Below are 17,835 nucleotides of genomic sequence, written 5' to 3' on the forward strand. Positions count from 1 at the left end.
CCCAAGTGATTGCTAAGGTGTGGCCATGCTATAACTATGGTATCTCAGGTGGCTGCTAAGATGTTGTGAGGCCTTCGCTATGTTATCATAAGTGGTTGCTAAGGTGTTGCTACTGAATCCCAGGTGGTTGCTAATATTTTGCTATAGAACCCCAAGTGGTTCCTAAGGTATGGCTATGCTGTTTCTGTGGTATCTCAAGTGGCTTCTAAGGTGTTGTGAGGCCTTCGCTCTGTTATCACAAGTGGTTGCTAAGGTGGTTGCTAAGCTTTTGCTATTGAATCCCAGGTGGTTGCTAACATGTTGCTAGGCCACTGCTATGAGACCCCAAGTGGTTGCTAAGGTGTGCAATAACTTACCTAATAATTAAATTTTCAGGATGATTACATTTAATACCTTATTACTTTGTTGGATTTTATCATATTTTTGATGAAGTGCAAAGTTTTACTAGATTTTTGGGTTAATTTTATTAAATTATTGGGAAATTATTACATTATAGTCCATAAGGCTACATGCTTCATTAATAAGCTTGTGATGACAACTGGCATAAACGTACATAAACATTTATAAAGGCTTTTTCCAATAGGCTGCTTTTGTCAAATTGCTTAAATTTGATAATTGATGTTACCCTAGAAAGTGTTGCTGCAGCCTAATGTCAGGAAAACATAGATGTTATGTCAACATGATATTAAAATTTAGCACATGCAACCTTTATGACAAATAACACTCATTGGAAGTGTTTATAAATGTCTATGTAGGTCTATTTTGTGATAAAAGGCTTACGTAGGTGGTGTGTAGCCTTATGAACGTTGTCCAGTGTTGAAAATGCCTCTCAAAGCGCCCTTTTTATCACGGTTTACCTGCTTCAGCATGATAAATAGTATAGAATCATTCTAAATTGATTTGCCAAGATGTTGCAGGACATTTCAAAGAGGGAGGTTTTGTGTAGTTCTGTCTGCTAATGAGTAAATAAATAAAGAGTGACCTGAGCCTTGTCTGGGAGAGCAAACTGCTGACTGATATAATGTGTGCTTTCATGTTAGAGAAGGTGCGCCAGCACCTGCAGCACAGAACAAAGCGATTGGCTTAATTACTTCTAATGTGTGTATTCCTCCGTAAAGCCTCAGATCACTTCTGCACCATTAACTATTTGCACACGTTCCCTAATCCCCTCCTTAAAAAAATAATCAAAACGTTTTGGCAGGTTTCTAAATAACGGAGGTCGAAGCAAGTTTAGTGGGTTTTAGCAATGAAACCAGGCACACTGATTTAATGTGTTCATCCGCTTAATTTGAGTGTTATGAGAGACGCGCGGTCATAATCTGACATGATGGAAACTTTTGAGCATGTTGAACAATCAGGCCCATCACTAATGATTATATTAGTAATTGAGTCGTCTATTTTTTGAGATTATTTCATGATACAATCTGTGTATCATGAGAATACTCTACAAACACATTCATAACATGTTATAATGCATCCGTAAAGCATCAAAACCATGGCTATAAATATTTATAAAAATGCATTACACATTATAGCCATGCTTGTTATGCATTATGAATTGTTAACACTATTCATAACAAATTATAAGAGCTCATAAGTTGTATTTGTACACACAAAAAGCTCACTGTAGCAGTAAATCTAGGCTGGACAGCCTGTTTGGAGCATCTGTATATTCAGGACTGAAGCCCTGAAGATGCAGCTCTAACAGCTCCAGCACTGAGAAACAAAATACTGGAAATCTCAGGACGTAAATAAACTCTGTATTTGTCTTTACTTTACACTCTCCAAGCTGGGACTGAATTTTTTGGCACTGACAGTTTAACATGTTATTAACACTACTTATAATGCATTATATGAACAATTCATAATGTATAGTAAACATGGCTATAAAGTGTTATTCAGTGTAATTCATTTTTATAAAGATTTATTTTATGAATGCATTATAACATGTTGTGTTTATAGACGCTTACAAACATGACATTCATAGAAAGTGTTACCGAATACTCTTCTGGAGGTGGTGCTGGATTGAGGCAAAATCTGCCACCGAGTCTACGCCCCTTTAAAACCCTGCCCCCAGATACCTTGGTGTTGTTTTAACATCCGGGGTATGTCGATAGCACAAGCAAGACAGGCTAGCTAGGGAAATGCTATCATTAGCTAACATAATTGCTTTTCATTGTAAGAGGTGATGCTCAATTTTACTGCATGCAGTGTGTTCCACACATGTGATTCATATCTACATGCTTGGAGTTTTTTGGGGGACCTTTCAGCCATGCTACTGTGATTGTCAATCAAGTTGGATGATTTAAATGCCCAAAAGCACCATCCGCAGCTACAGAATGCATGAAAGTAATTATTTTTAAATATTTTGTCTTATGCTCAGCGTTCCTTTAATGAGCTTTCGTAAATGCGTTACTCCATGTCAGGAATCAGCCATGAAATGCAGTCTGGCTTTAGAACTGTCATACTTCTTAAACTGATAAAGCCATGCAGCATTCTTCCAAACATGGAACACCTTCCCTCATCAAACTTGAATGGGGGTCTAAAAGATTTTTGTTATGATAGATCAGTTATTAAAGCTTTAGCTGTTTTATTATTTTAAAATTAAGCAATTTATAAGCTGTACACACATGATATAGAAAGAACTACCAAACCTTAGCGAGAACAACCAAACCACATCAAAACCTACCAAACCATACTAAGAACAACCAAACCATACCGAAAACTACCAAACCATAGCAAGAACAACCAAGACATCACAAAAACTTCAAAACTATACCAAAAGCTACCAAAGACCACCAAACTACCAAACCATAGCAAGAATAAGCAAACAAGACCAAAAATGATTAAACCTGATCAAAATCAGGTTTATCAATCACTATTGATCACTATCAAACTGTACCAAGAACTGCCAAGCTATTCCAAAAATACCAAACCACAACACTCCCAAACCATGTCAAGAAGCACCAAACCCTCTGCCAAACAAAACTACCAAACCATACCAAAAACTACCAAACCATAGCAGGAACAACTAAACCATAGCAAGAAATAATAAACCTTACCAAAATTGCCAAACTATAGCAAAAACTACTAAACCAGGGGTGCCCAGTCCTGGTCCTGGAGATCTACCACCCTGGCGAGTTAGATCCAACACACCTGGCAAGAAAAATTTAAACTATACTAAAAGCTAGAAACCCATACCAAAACCTACCATACCATACCAAGAACTACCAAACCATCCCAAAAGATACCAAACCTTACCAAAAACTACCAAGCCATAGCAAGAACAACCAAACCTTACCGAAAAATATCAAAGCATTGTAAGAATTTTACTAAGAACAAACTGTACTAAGAACTATTAAACTACACTAGGAACTGCCAAGCCATACCAAAATCTACCAAACATCTCAGAAACTACCAAATTATCAAAAGAACAAAGTTAGAGTTTGACAGAGAGCGAAGCCGCTATTTAGAAAGCATGTAAGTTTTCTCCAGTTTAAGCTCCTTCTCTGATAACCGGTCGTGTTCAGATGGGTCACTCTAGAAAGGAGACACTGATATTGATGAAGAGGGTCCATATTTATAGCTCCTTTCTTCTAAAAATGTGCTCAGATGGTGCTGGTGGTGCAGGAAAAACCCCCACCCAGCCCAGTGATTGTATCATCAATGGGCAATGGCTAGGCTTTATTCCCCCCGACATTTAGCCCAAAATTTCTCATGGTTTTGCCCAGACGTTCATGTTACGCAATCAGGTCTGGCCCAGCGAGACTAAGCCCTTCAAAGATTACTCAATACTTTACTGGATAGTTCTTTAAGAGACCTCATTAAAAATATGAAAACATTGTGGCAGCAATATATGTATCTAAAGATGTCTGTTATGGTCATGGTCTGTTTCTTACTGGTACATTTTTGTCCATCGAGGTACACACAGTGTAAATGTTTCCTCAAAGGTACAGTAATGATCTTAAGATCCCATTGTGTACCTTAAATATGTTATTTTCCCCAGGGGAAAAGTAAATATGTGTACCTTTTTATAATCTAATGTTTTCAAATAGAAAAATAAAATAAGAAGCCTGGACAAGGTATGTGGAGTCAACGCAGTTTAAAGCATGAAACTGCAACAGAATATGGTTCAGTCATGTTCCTTAACTAAAGGTACTGCAGATGTACCCTTGAGGGTTCCGCCACAGGGACCGTTTAGTACCTTTTGTCTGAGATTGTAAGTCAGATCAGGAGAATGTATCAATATGTGAACTATCAAATAATCACTGCTAGTTCATCAAGAAGGTACATTTTTTAATCGAGTAATCAAAGTTATTTGATTAATAAGGCCTGATAGCCCCACTTAAAATATATGGCACATTTTCTTGCATATGCGCACTTTTAACGATCCGCAGTGGTCAACTGCAAACTTGGAGTCAGTCTAAATTTGGTACACGAATGTGTCTGAGGCCTGATTCGCACATGCTGCATCTGCATGGCGTGAGCGACGTGGAAAGTCATGCTTTTCATTTCCATGGCTGTGTAAACTGGTCAGTGCTTTCACACAGACTGCGCTTGCGAAGCAGCAGAGCGTCTCAGATGCCGCACTGAAGTGGCGCGGTATTTAGAGAACAGACCCGGTGGCGATTTTTTTCCACATGTCATGTTGCAAAATACACTGAAATAAGTGAAAACTGTCAATATTAAATAGATTGTATACAAACTTAAAAACAGTATAATTTTTTTTTTATTTAATTCATGACGAAATACTAGTTAAACATTCTGTGCTGCAGACAGATTTCCCGGCTCCACCAGGCTTGAAACTTTTTCCTAATCACAAGTTAGAATGCTGTCGAGGATAAACAAACATATTGTGCATTTTAACTTATATTTTTGTTGAGCGAGTGACTGATGTCACTGGAAAAAAGGAATGTCTGTATAACTTTCTCACTGTTTTGCTCTGCAGCACAAACGCCAGCACATTCAAGCTGTAGCGCTCACATTGCCGTGTCGCTCACGCCACGCAGAAGCAGTATGTGTGGATAAGGCCTGAGTGTAGGTAATGAAAGCGACTCACTGTTGGTCTCCATGCTCTCACACAGCTCTGTCTTGACCTCTCCGTTGGGCCGGTCGCCTCCTTTCTGGGTGAGCTTGCCCGACATGGTGGCGGCAGTGACGATGGCCTTGAAGCTGCGCTTGCGCTTGGGCACGTTCTGCTCCGGGTGGAAGATGATGATGTAGACCTTCGGCATGTAGAGCATTCCCAGTGATACAGAGGCGCTTAGGCTTAACGAGATGGTGAGCGTGGTGGTCTGGATGTACATCTGAGAGAGAGAGAGAGAGAGAGAGAGAGAGAGAGAGAGAGAGAGAGCGAGAGATTAAGGGGGCACATAAAAGCAGCACTGTAATGGAAAATTTTTCATATCAGTTTTGAGATACAAGAGCACTTGGCTGCTCATGAGACCAGAGCAAAGGAGATCATTAGTGTCTCACTGAACAATATTTGAAGATACAGCATTTGTGGGTGTTACACATTAGAAGAGCCAAAGCACTTTTATTCCTGTAGAGAAAAATTTGCTGCTTTGATAAATGAACTGTCTTGGGAAGCATCTATTATGCAAGACGTTCCTCCAATAAAACTAATTACTTATTGAAAGGAGTCAGACAATGACCATACAAAGACTGTTAGAACAATCTAGTACGCGTATTTAGACAAAACAACCATGCTTTCTCAGCCTGAGAATCTCACTAGTGATCCTCCAATCCGATATTTAGATACCCACTATAATGAGTGAGTTCAGCTACTTTAAGGTCAACCACTGCTAATGCAGCTTATATAATCTCCCCTGAAAAGCAATGACCAATGGCATGGGACACTCTGGAGAAGCTGCACATGGCCCTCATTTCAACTTGCCCACTGCTAGGCGCGAGCTAGAGAGGCATAAAGCCCCCAGCATTGTCTTTTTAGGCCAACATGAAGAGTAAAATCACTGTAAAGCACAGCCTGATTTAACACATTTTAACACAATCTTTTCACTTCAAACTGAACTGTGAAGCAGACAGCATTAAAAAAGGGTAGCACTTTATTTGGATGCTCCACTTTAGATGCTTGTAGATACTTAATTTACTTTCAAGTTACAATTAACTAAATATCTACTAAATTCATTATAATCTTAACTCTAAACCTGCTCTAATCCTAACCCTGACCTTAACCTCAACCCAAAACCCTCACCCTGGTCCAGATCCCAACCCCAACCCCACCACTGTTTAGAATCAACTGAGTTCAACAGATAGTTTGTTAACAGTTTGAAGATCTGTAGATAATCTGTAGCAGACTGTCCAATTAAGGTGAGACCAGAAAAACTTTATCATTTATATTTACATATTTAGCACATTGTTTTTTCTATTTATTGCCAAGAAATACCAAACCATACAGTTACCCTCTGACAAAGAACACGGCTTCTGACCAGAAAGCATTTTTTTTCCTGTTTACACTTTGGTGGTGCGCTGTTATGTGGACATCCACCAAAGGTCAATTTTAACTGTTTTAGAAATCAGGTTTGAAAAAAAATGTGCTCTGCATTTGGCTGCTACACGAACGCAGCTTGGGTCAGAGGAGAGTGAGCGAGAGTGAAGGAGATGACAGGAGAGTAAGGAGAACTTATGAAGAGGTGAGTGTAGCTGCTACACGTATGTAGTGGAACTGTGAAAGAGTATGTGTCTGTATTTTTGGGTCCTCTTTGTTGGTCGTTCTTTTTGTTGCGGTGTGCTTGGCTTCTTGGTCAGGGTTGATTTCTAAAAGAGACTTTAACCTCAATATGACTACCATGTTATGTTCTCCCAGGTGGTTGCTAAGGTGTGTGTATGCATGTGTGCTAGTACATATGTGAGTCTTTATGTCAGCTTATATCTCATTGATGATCTCTATAATTAACAATAATGATCAGACCCGCTCAGTGACTGGATCACCTGTCAGGTACTGAGAGTTCAGCTTTTAGCTACAGTGAGCTGGACTTCACTACAGGAGTCTCTAAAACTCCGCTCTCTGGTGTCACTCAGTCTTTTTAAACTTTTAGTCTCGAATCACCTTCAGACAGAGTTTAACTTTTCCTTTCCCATCATTATCATTATTATTATTATTGTTATTATTATTACTAGTAGTAGTAGTAGTATTTTATTTATCTTTTTTAATATTTCTATTGCAGCTGTTTTATTTGATGTTAATTTTTTTACTGTTCTATTCTAGTAAATATTTTTTTTTCTGAAATTTTAGTTTTTTTATTATTTACTATCAACGTTGGCTCTTTTACTTCATTTTAATATTTTCTTTATAATATTTTATTGATATTGTATGCCTGTTTTCTATATAAGCTGTTATTATTATTATTATTATTATTATTATTATTATTATTATATAAATATTTTGTCTTGATGATTTCCATTTGTTTAGTTGGTCAATTTTATTTCAAAATTTTCAAGCTCACAGCTACAATGATTTGATTGATTGATTGATTGATTGATTGATGTAATGTAGTTTGAAAACTATGAAAGTGTAGAATGACAACAATCCCTATTTGCAGTTGCACTAGAGATCTGTCTAATATTTAGCTAATAGACTGAGAAATATTTTAAGAAGAAGTGATGTGAGGAGGAGGAGAGACTCGTAGCTCAGGTACCCTGATATGTACAAATTCACAGAGGATAATAAGAGCATAATTTCACTGGTATTCAGTAATTTTCTCCTCAAATTCAGTGTTTATTTCTTGAACTTTAGCTCATCTTTTTTGCAGTGCAGCATGTTTTGTTATCCCAGGTGGTTGCTAAGTATGTATGCGAGTCTGTATAGAATGTATGAAAACTGTGACCTGAGAAAGCGTAGAACGAAAACAGTAGTTTTGTCAAGCCAGCTTAATAAAATGAAAATGATATCACTAGACTGCAGCTTGCCTGTATAAACATAGAGCCTGTAAGCACATCGTTTAAGCCCAATCAAATAGAAAGCACAATGAAGCAGAATGTTCATAAAGTCTCATTCAACGACAACATAATCATCTCTTCTCTTGTGTGATTTGACACCAGCATCTACAGTGAGGAAACAAAAACACACGGTTTAAAAGGAAAAGCAAAGCATTGTGTTTTCCTTCCAGCACGACTCTGCAAACACAAATGCCTGCATTCCAGAGAACTCTTGATGATGTGACAGTGAATAGGAGGCTGACAGCTCGGTGTAAATAAAAAGTGGATTTCAGTGCCACTAAAACTGTGAGATTGAAACTGAAAATCAATTTGCAGCCCACAACATCCTCCCCCTAGAAATGTGGCCCTGTCTTTCAAAACCGCTGGAGTCATTTCTAATACGCAGAGCTATAGTGTGGATATAAAGAATCCAGATGAGTCACACTGCCTCTGCAATCTGAGGCTTCTACTATTACAGGACTCTCTCCAGAGTTCTAGTAAATGCTCAGTTCTCTCACGCCTCTGTCAGATTTGTACAGATGTACATACGGGCATACGGGAAGGTGTTTCATAGCGGTGTGTCATAGTGGTGTTTCATAGCGATGACGCTGTGCAAAATGATTTGCCTTTTTGCTTTTTACTTTTTTTTCTTTGCTAATTTACATCAAGCAGGATGTGTCATACAGTGCTATAATGAGGCGAGAGATGACGATGTTAGGGCTGTCCCAAATGCCATTTTTGGGCCCTGGAGCTTCGGCTGCCACCAACAGTGAATATTTAATTTCAGCTGGGTAAGAGATGTTTGGGCTGAGAAAGTCATTCAGAAAATCTGTGCCGATTGCCCAGGTTGAAAGCACATCTGCAGCTTTATCCTCTGTAAAATCTGAATCTCCAAACTGGCTGCTGTAAAAAGTGTAAATACAGTACAAGAATGTGCTGACAAAATGGATTATGGTGTTGCCATGTTGCTTTGTAAGCAAGGTGCGAAATACAGGGGGTCTTTGAGGGACTGGGACACCCTAATTAACCTCTTGGATGCCCATAATGTCCTAAAATCGAAATTCTGGAGGGTCCCTGAAAACAAACTTTTGATAACGTTATGCTCTGATTGTTTATCTGCTTCCCCCACAACCAGCTTCTGTCTCTGGTGTTCTTAACTAACTAGAGCTGCAGCACTGCTCTGCCTCAGGGTGGCGCTGTAGCAGACTGATTCACTCACTTTACAGAAGAACAGCTGATAAAACAAACATTTATTGACACTGAAGCATCAGAACCGCTATGGAAAGAGAGTTAGCAACATGGGACCCCTGAATACCAGGGGTGATTTCTTACACTGGTTGTAAGCGGTTAATTTTTTATAAAGAGAAGAAATGTTTATGTTGGGCTGTTTCAGGTTCATTCCTACAAGGACTTTAATGTTGAAGAGCCTGAGTTTTGGCAGGGGGGGTGGGTTGTGGTGGGTTCCTGTGTAGAGCAGAGGGCTGTGTTTTTAGCTGTTAGCGCTGGAGAGGCTGTGTTTCTTCTCGCTATGTTTGGCGTTGTTTTAAGCAAATTATAAAATAAAGCTGCATTATAGACAAAAAAGTATATCTAAATTCCAAAATTTAAAACTGAATATCTGAAAAATTGAATATTTGGGTCCAGCCCTGAACAATATCTACATCTAACTGATACATCAAATCACTGAAGCACATCTGGATGAACTTTATGCAAATGAACTGATCGGTGACCAAACAGATTGTTGATTTATGCCGCAGTCATGCCCAAAGTCACGGTCTTTCAGGATCCACTCTGGATCAAACTGATATGGTAGAACCGACGCCGCTGGAGAATCAGCCACAACAGAGTTACAGCTGCTCAGGAGAGAGGGGTCTGTCTGCAGACCGCAGGACAGGGGCGGAACCTGGAGGGGCAGAACCGCTCTGGAGGCTGACCAATCAGAGCACACTAGGCTCTTTGGGAGGTGGAGCTTAAAGACACAGGAGCTCTAAAAGAGCGTTTCAGAAAGAGGGTGAATAGAGATGAACTGTATGAGGAAAATATTTTAGTTTTTTGGAACATTGAAGATGTAAATCTGTTCTAGTAGACCAAAAATAAAATTATGAACATTGTAAATGATATGTATAATATGAAAAAAATATTCTAAGCCTAATCTTAACAAAAAAGAACTGCTTTTTCGATTATAGAGCTCTTTACAAAGGTCAGGACTGTTTTGTTGGTTCTTTTGTTGAAGGTTTCTCAGGTTTTCTTACAAAGTCAGGACATTTTTTCCAAAAGTGTATAAACACACACACAGAGGATCCGTGTCTCCAGCAGGGGGTAAAATCACAGAATGCCTGGTGGCAGATGGTCAGTCATGCTTCAGTCAAAACAGAGAAAGAGAGAGACTGAAAGTGAGACAGAGGAGAGGAGATCAAATCATCTGTGAACATCATACAAGTATCCACTGCATCATCAGTCTGTTTTGATTGTAATGAGGAGCGCTGGGAACGAGCGACGGCAGCCGAGCACATTCAGCACTGAGCTTTAATCTGGACCCACATACAGTGAGCAGAAACGAGCATTCAGACACTTTTACTTTTGTTATTTAATATGCTTCCAGTGCACATATCCACCTCAAACTCACATGCATAATGCATTTTGTACTTATGATGTACTTATATATTTATTATGTAAATTTGAAAAAAAATGTTTTAAAAATGTTCAAAAAAGGTTTAAAAATGAAAGAAAAACTAGGAAAATATTATTCAGACACTACTACTTGTAATATATACGTATACACATCACTGCTGCTGTAACAAAACAACCAAACACTATTTTTTCCAAGTAATGTTTGACAATTTCTGTCTGTTTACAATGAAAATTTGAAAAAAAGGGCAACTGTGTTTTTCAAATTATGTCAACAAAATGAAAACAACAAAAATGGAGATACAAGTTTTTGTCCCAACAGCAACGATATAAATATATATCATTGTGACGAGATAGGGGATTTGGTACTTCTGAATAATAGACCCAAGGGGGAACATGTATAAAGAGAACAAAATAGGACCCAAGATAGAGCCTTGAGGCACCCCATAAGTAGCAGGCGCTAAGGAGGACGAAAAGTGACCCGTCTTGATAGAAAAGTTAGTTTTTTCCAGATAAGTTGCAAACCACTTCAGCATATGTGCTTTTATATTGTCAATTTCGTGGTTGAAATACTCATAAAATCTTAATTTCTGCATTTGCTTTAGGGGTTGATGTAACAGTAGAATGCAGTCCTTTAATAATTGTATTAAAAAGAACTTTAAGACTATGGGTATGTTTAGCAATTTTGTTGGCAACCCATATGCAAAATTATATATATATATATATATATATATATAAAACTTCAGGTCACAGGAGATGAAGGTCTTATTCACCAGTGACCTAGTGCTGACTAACGCTGTCTGTCTTAACTGGTGCTGAATCTGAGACTGATTGTGAAACATTGCCAGAAAAATGAATGTTTAACAGAGTATATTCCAAATGACACTGTTACTGAAGTTGACACAAAACCTATGGTCTATCTGGACAGTCAAAATGCTGAGTAAATAGATGGAATATGCCCATCCAGAGTGATACTTCCAGACATGCAAAGACTGTGACAGGATCCACAGTGAATGTAGCGTGGGCGTCGGGCTATTCCCATAGTAATACAGCGTGCGTAAGTCTGAGGAGGCAGGCGAGCCTTTGAATTAAAATGCAGCAGTTCTGTTTTCAATCGTGAGACATTTCACAATTGATGAGAAAGTATACTGTGGACTCAAGATTACTATGTGACAATCCATAAAATCCAGATGCATATTCAGAGCACACTCCACAACTTCCCCATTTGTACACGCTGCCAAGTTAAAACCACTGAAACCATCTCGGAGCCTGTGTCTAGGAAAAGTAGTTGAAACTACCGACCCCACAACATGCACCACCAGCAACTTACTCACGACTCACTAATAGCCAGACAGACATCAAGTGGAGAAGGGCAGCAAGGGCTCATGGTAGGCAGGTGACAGTAAAGGTAAGCCAAATAAAGTCCAGCTGTGAATCCAATTTAAGGATTCGTCCAGGCTGTACACTGTCCTCCCAATCTCGAAAAGCAGCATCACCTCACCCGTAAAGTTACTTAACGCATTATTTAACACAAACAAACCCAGGAGATCAGCGGCAGACAGTGGTGGACGGAGTACATGAATCATGTACTTGAGTTAAAGTAGAGACACCCAGGGTAAAATATTACTGCAGTAAAAGTAGAAGTTCCTCCCTTTAGACCTCCACTTGAGTAAAAGTACTAAAGTATTTGCCTTCAAATGTACTTAAGTATCAAAAGTAAAAGTACTAAAAGATGAATTATGACTCTGATGTCCTATTATCATTTTTGTAACAAGACTCGCTTCATTAACTCATTTTAGGTGAAAATACTCCAGTGTCTCTCTTGGTAAACCAGTCTTTTAATAGAAGGTCATTAATTAGTGATGCTGATGTCTATTAAAATTATCATCAGCACAAAACACTGAAGGCAAACAGTTTCCATCAGGTAGAACTGAGTGGCTCTGAAATCACTTTTTACAAACAAGCAAAGTTTCAGTTTAAGATTTATTTGAACTTAGTTACAAGTTTAAGTTTAATAAAAACTTTAAACTCAGATTCATAAATGAGTTTCCTTTACTAAACTGCATCTGTAGGTCTCTGTTCATAAACATAAACTAGACAAAACTAATTTACTATAAAATGAAATGTGTTTGTATAAATTCAAAAAAAAGACTCGTCAGTCACAACTGCATATGTGTACATATTTCTATATTGTGGTCTGTTTACACAAAGTTAGGTTAGTTCATCATTTATGTTGAATAGACTCTCCCAAAATTTTACGCTGCTGCACTGATGTTGAACCGTGTGCTGCACTGGGTCGGTATGACCAACAGGTCAAAACAAGCTCAAAACTAAGTGACCGCTGTGCCCTGATTGGTGTTCTTGCTTTACGCTTCTTTCGTTTTGACATGTTACGTTTTTATTCACACATAAACCAAAAGGAACGACAGATTTCTCATAATGTAGTGGAGTAAAAAGTGAGATATTTGACTTTGAAATGTGGTGGAGTGAAAGTAAAAAGTGACCCAAAATGGAAAAACTTCAGTAAAGTACAGATACACAAAAAACTACTTAAGTACAGAAACGAATTACATTTACTTCATTACTGTCCACCACTGGCGGCAGACAGGCACGCCAGCATTCATTCACCTCGAAGGAAAAAGCTCTTGTGTTTGAAGTTGGTACAGAATCTGCATTTTTACCCGCTGGTCTCCAAAAAGTAAGAGGAAAAAACAGCTGCCCCCTGCTGGTCAAAGCTAGTGTAGCAAACTAACAATTTTTGTTAGCCTTTTTTTTCATTTTTGTTTGCCTTTTTTAAAGCTTTTGTTGGCTGAAATCATATAAGTGATGCTGGAATTGTGTTGGCTGTCTTTGGTCTTTGGTTATACAGGCATAAAAAATGAATAGAGTGGAACTCAGACTCAGGAACGCACTTTCAATTCTTTCCTCATCTCACCCTTCATGGCTTCTGTTGAACTCAGACATGAACAGCTGAATCTTTTAGGTTCTGCACTGCTACAGGGACGGTGTGGAGTGCCTGTTCAGCAGTGCGCTGACTCAGTATGGAGAGGAGCTCATGAGCCAGCGTGAGATCCAGGACAGAGATGCTCAGTGACATTCACAGAGAGACCGAGGGACCCAGGGCTGAGTGAGAGAAAGAGGCCACGTGGATGCAGCAGGTCAGTATGGAGAATAAGTGGTGAGAGGAGGAGGAGCCTGAAGAGCTGAGTCCTATTTCATGGTCCTGTTGGTATTAAGTCTTACCAAAAGATCCATGAAAAAGCAAGTGGCCTATTAATCTTCTGCAGAGACGGTGAACAAAAGGACAGACAGGATACAGCCTTATGCAAAAGTTCGAACACTCTGGTCAGATTCCACGTTTTGCTGATTTTCTAAGAGAAGACAGCAGGATTTCACCACGACTGCTACGTGTACAGATGCAGTTTATCCAGAAATCTTGATGGTTGGTGGGACCAGAATCATAATCTCTACTAGGCTTGGGCAGTATCTATTTTATTTTATTTATTTATTTTTTTTTCATTTTTACCCGATTTTCTCCCCAATTTAGTCGTCTCCAATTCCAGCCGCTAGTTAGGACTCCCCCAATCAGACGATGCTATCAACGCTAGGAGGGTGAAGGCTAACACAGGCTTCCTCCGAGACCTGTGAAGCCAACCACCGCTTCTTTTCGAACTGCCGCTCACGCAACGTCACTGGACAGCTGAACGCGCTCGGAGGAAAGCACCAACCGCCAGATCTGTTACATCAGCTAACAGACGCCTGCGCTGACTAGCATCACGCTGAGTGATGAGGGGAGAAGGAGGGGCCAACCTGCCCACCCAGAGAGAGCGAGGCCAATTGTGCTCTCTTGGACTCCCGGCTACGGACGGCTGTAGCATCACCAGGGATCGAACTCGCGATCTCCTGATGAGGGACAACGCTTAGACGGTTGTGCCACTCGGGAGCCAGTATCTATTTTTTCATACCTTCATACCTTCTTGGCATTTTACCAGGGTGTACAGTATATGATGGTATTTGAGTAAAAGACTACTACTAGATCAGCCCAGACCAGCCTAGACCTATGGCATACATACTACCTTATAATGCCTGACACAAGCTTGGATAATTGCTTATGAGTAGTAATAGTGACATAAGACTTCATAGAAGTCTATATAAGTTTATAATGTCAGGTTTCATAACCCAACAAAGCTGAGCTGCTGGTGATAGACGTCATTGTAGCATGTATGACACTGTTTAGCGTACAATGCTAATGCTACAAGGTTAATATGCAACTAGCCTACATAGATAAACCTTTCTAGGTTTAAACACTTATGGTCCATAGAATAATGAATAGATAGGAAATCAGCACCCTTGTTCCATAGATTCAGCATACCTTGCTGGAAGACTTAATGACGCTGCCGCGACAGATACCGAAAGAAATTTTAATCTCAAGATAAAATTATATCTGGCAATATTTTCATGATTCCATCTCTACTCCTATTAAATTGACTAACTAATTGTAGAGCAGAAACCCTGATAGTAAGAGGATAGTGGACCACTGTCGGCCCACTGATGGCAAAGCTGGTGGTCCACTGGTGTTTTCTCAGTGTTTTCCAGGTGGCCCACCAGTGGTTAAACAGAGTAATAGGCAAAATTCCACTTATCATCACTCATTTTCCACTCAGTCCCATTTACTGATTTTTCCTTCCTTTCTTTTTTTAGTTATACTCTGTAAACTAGTTTAGTAAATAATTTTAATCCAGCTCAGCGTCAGCAACATTTTCTATAAAGTCATTTTATATCAGGCCTAGTCATTATTTTTTCTCTCAGCTGTTTGTAATATTTGTCTTTTATTTTGTTTTATTTTCTAAAATAAAAGTCAGTGTGCATTTAAAATCTGTTTGAGGAGATTAAAACAAGGTAGAGCTTGTATGCAGGACAGTAATCTGGGTGGTCCGAGGATGGACCAGCAGTGGCAAACAGTCAGCGGGGTGCCGACCTTATCAAGCCAGCGGACCGATACATGCTCGCTGTCTGGGAACGGTGAAATCTGAGCAAAACTACATTAGCCATAATGCACTGTAAACTCCAGAGTCAGTCCAGAGTGGATGTTTAGCACTAGCAAAACACTTTTTGCCACCTCGTCTAGAGTTATTTCAAAATCCAAAAAAAATTCACTTAACATAGTTACCAAATAAGGGGACACAGCCCTCAGTTTCCAAGTCATCATTCAATTAATGTCGAGCCATCCATCAAAAAAATGATTAACACCAAACAGTTCTGCTAACTAGGAGAGTGGCGCTGGTTAGCATTATCTTCGCTAGCATGCTAACAGCTCTGCCCACCACAGAACTGGCTAATTAAAGCACTGAAACCAGTTTAGATTATTATAAATTGATTAAAATCTGAGAGAGTGAAGTTGAGCTGCTACTGAAGGGACAGAAAGGAGAAATGAAACCTGTTCTGAGGTGTCTGGATCTGTAGTCTGACAGGCTACCTTAACATTAGCTTAGCAAACTGCTGGGTCATTCTACAGAAACGTCCATTTTTGTGTTACAAAAATTACAATTACACCTTCTTAAGCCTCAATTTAGCAATATTGGTTTTTAAATCAATCATATTGAATTCCAAGCACCACAGAAGAGCTCGTCCTCACAGTCGTGTGTGAAGGCTGAGGCCATATTTTGAAGAATAAAATCACGTTTTTCTGCAATTTTAACTGCAATAATCTATACATGACTATGAAATATATGATTTAAATGACAAAGAAAACAAATGCCAAATAAATATTATAAATATATAATGAAAGTTGTCCCCAGGAGTCGTGTCACTGGTGCTACCGCGTAACAAAAAACTCTTATTTTGAAATAAAAGTCACACTGATGACATCACTTGACTTCCTTTTACCTGTTTTCTGAGGATCTATGAAGAAAAGCTCATGGTGAGTCCACTGTGTCTTTCAATTATTAGAGATTTTCTCATTTAGCTCATGATTTCATATGAAGCTTTTAGCTGAAGTCACTTGTGTGACTGACTTTATTCTGAGATAATTGTGAAAAAATAGAATACAAAAGGATTAAATTACATATTTTAGTGGATATTCCATGATTGACAACATGTGGTTTGATGCTCTGTAGCAGGTATTTTGTAAAATGTATTTTTCATTAAAAATGTGTAACACAGATGAGGATCAGTAACACCAGTGACTCCTATGGACAGATAGAAAAGTGGACGTTTCTGTAGAATGACCCAGCTACAGACCAGAACTTTCCTTTAATTTTAGAAAGTAGAAGGATGTGTTTCAGTAAAAAAACAAAGAAAACTCACCTGTATGTTTCCTTTTTTCTACAGCAAACAGGTTTTGGGCAGCAGAAGGCAGGCATTACTGCTACTGAGTGCTGAGTGGTTGGCATGCGGAGCAGCTTATTGGCTGTTTGCACTCATAGACTTCATGAAAGTACATGAGACGCTGTTTTAAACTCCTATAACTCGAGTTTAAAAGCTCTTAAATATATAACAGCAGTGTTAAAATGTTTTATGCTGCTCTGTGTTCAGGAAATGAATGAATTCTTTTACATTCAAAATTTTTCAGCATTTATAAACTATGATTTAGAAATAATCTCCATATCAAAGCTCCATATCAACCTATTTATTTCGGACTCGCTCAGGAGCGCCCTCTTGAGAAACCCAGAAAACATTGCAGTCCTGTTAATGTTAGATAATTTAGCCAATGTGCTGCAGGACTGTCACTAAAATTACAATCTATCCATTGTCAAGTAATATGATCTTTTATAAAGGCCAAAAAGACTTAATTAAACAGTAATAAACTCTGCACAGCCTTTTCAGGTTTCTAAATGACTCTGTTGGCCGTTTTACACACCAAACAGTTTTTTCTGAGGCACCTCTAGCCAAAAAAAATGCTAATGTGAATGCACAGTTAATTTATGTTTGATTAACTTAAACAAATAAATAAATAAAACAGTAATTGTGGCATGTGCAAAATTTTTGACACCTTTCCAGTTGTAAAGTCTCAATTAACTTGTTTCAGTTTCGGTTGTACTGGGAGAGGTTTTGTTTGTACTGGGAGGAGTTCAGATTGTACTGGGAGGAATTTTGTTGGCCTGTGAGAGGTTTCAGTTGTACTGGGAGAGGTTTTGGTTGTGCTGGGAAGAGTTTTGTTTGTACTGGGAGGAGTTTTGTTTGCACTGGGAGGAGTTTTGTTTGTACTGCGAGGAGTTTTGGTTGTACTGGGAGCGGCTTTGTTTGTACTAGGAGGAGTTTTGTTTGCAC

The 17,835-nt window shown here is 38.9% G+C and overlaps 1 protein-coding gene across 2 annotated transcripts in view; it reads right to left on the minus strand.

Annotated features, from left to right (window-relative positions):
• The window catches only part of grm8a (glutamate receptor, metabotropic 8a), a 385,960-nt gene that overhangs the window by 915 nt on the left and 367,210 nt on the right, over positions 1 to 17,835 (minus strand). For both annotated transcript variants that reach the window (XM_036577775.1, XM_036577776.1), the window contains exon 9: positions 5,060 to 5,306. In XM_036577775.1, coding sequence (XP_036433668.1) covers positions 5,060 to 5,306 — 247 coding nt within the window. The remainder of the gene's footprint in view (positions 1 to 5,059; positions 5,307 to 17,835) is intronic.

The sequence above is a fragment of the Colossoma macropomum genome, unplaced genomic scaffold (assembly GCF_904425465.1).
Source record: "Colossoma macropomum unplaced genomic scaffold, Colossoma_macropomum, whole genome shotgun sequence".
Taxonomy (NCBI): domain Eukaryota; kingdom Metazoa; phylum Chordata; class Actinopteri; order Characiformes; family Serrasalmidae; genus Colossoma; species Colossoma macropomum.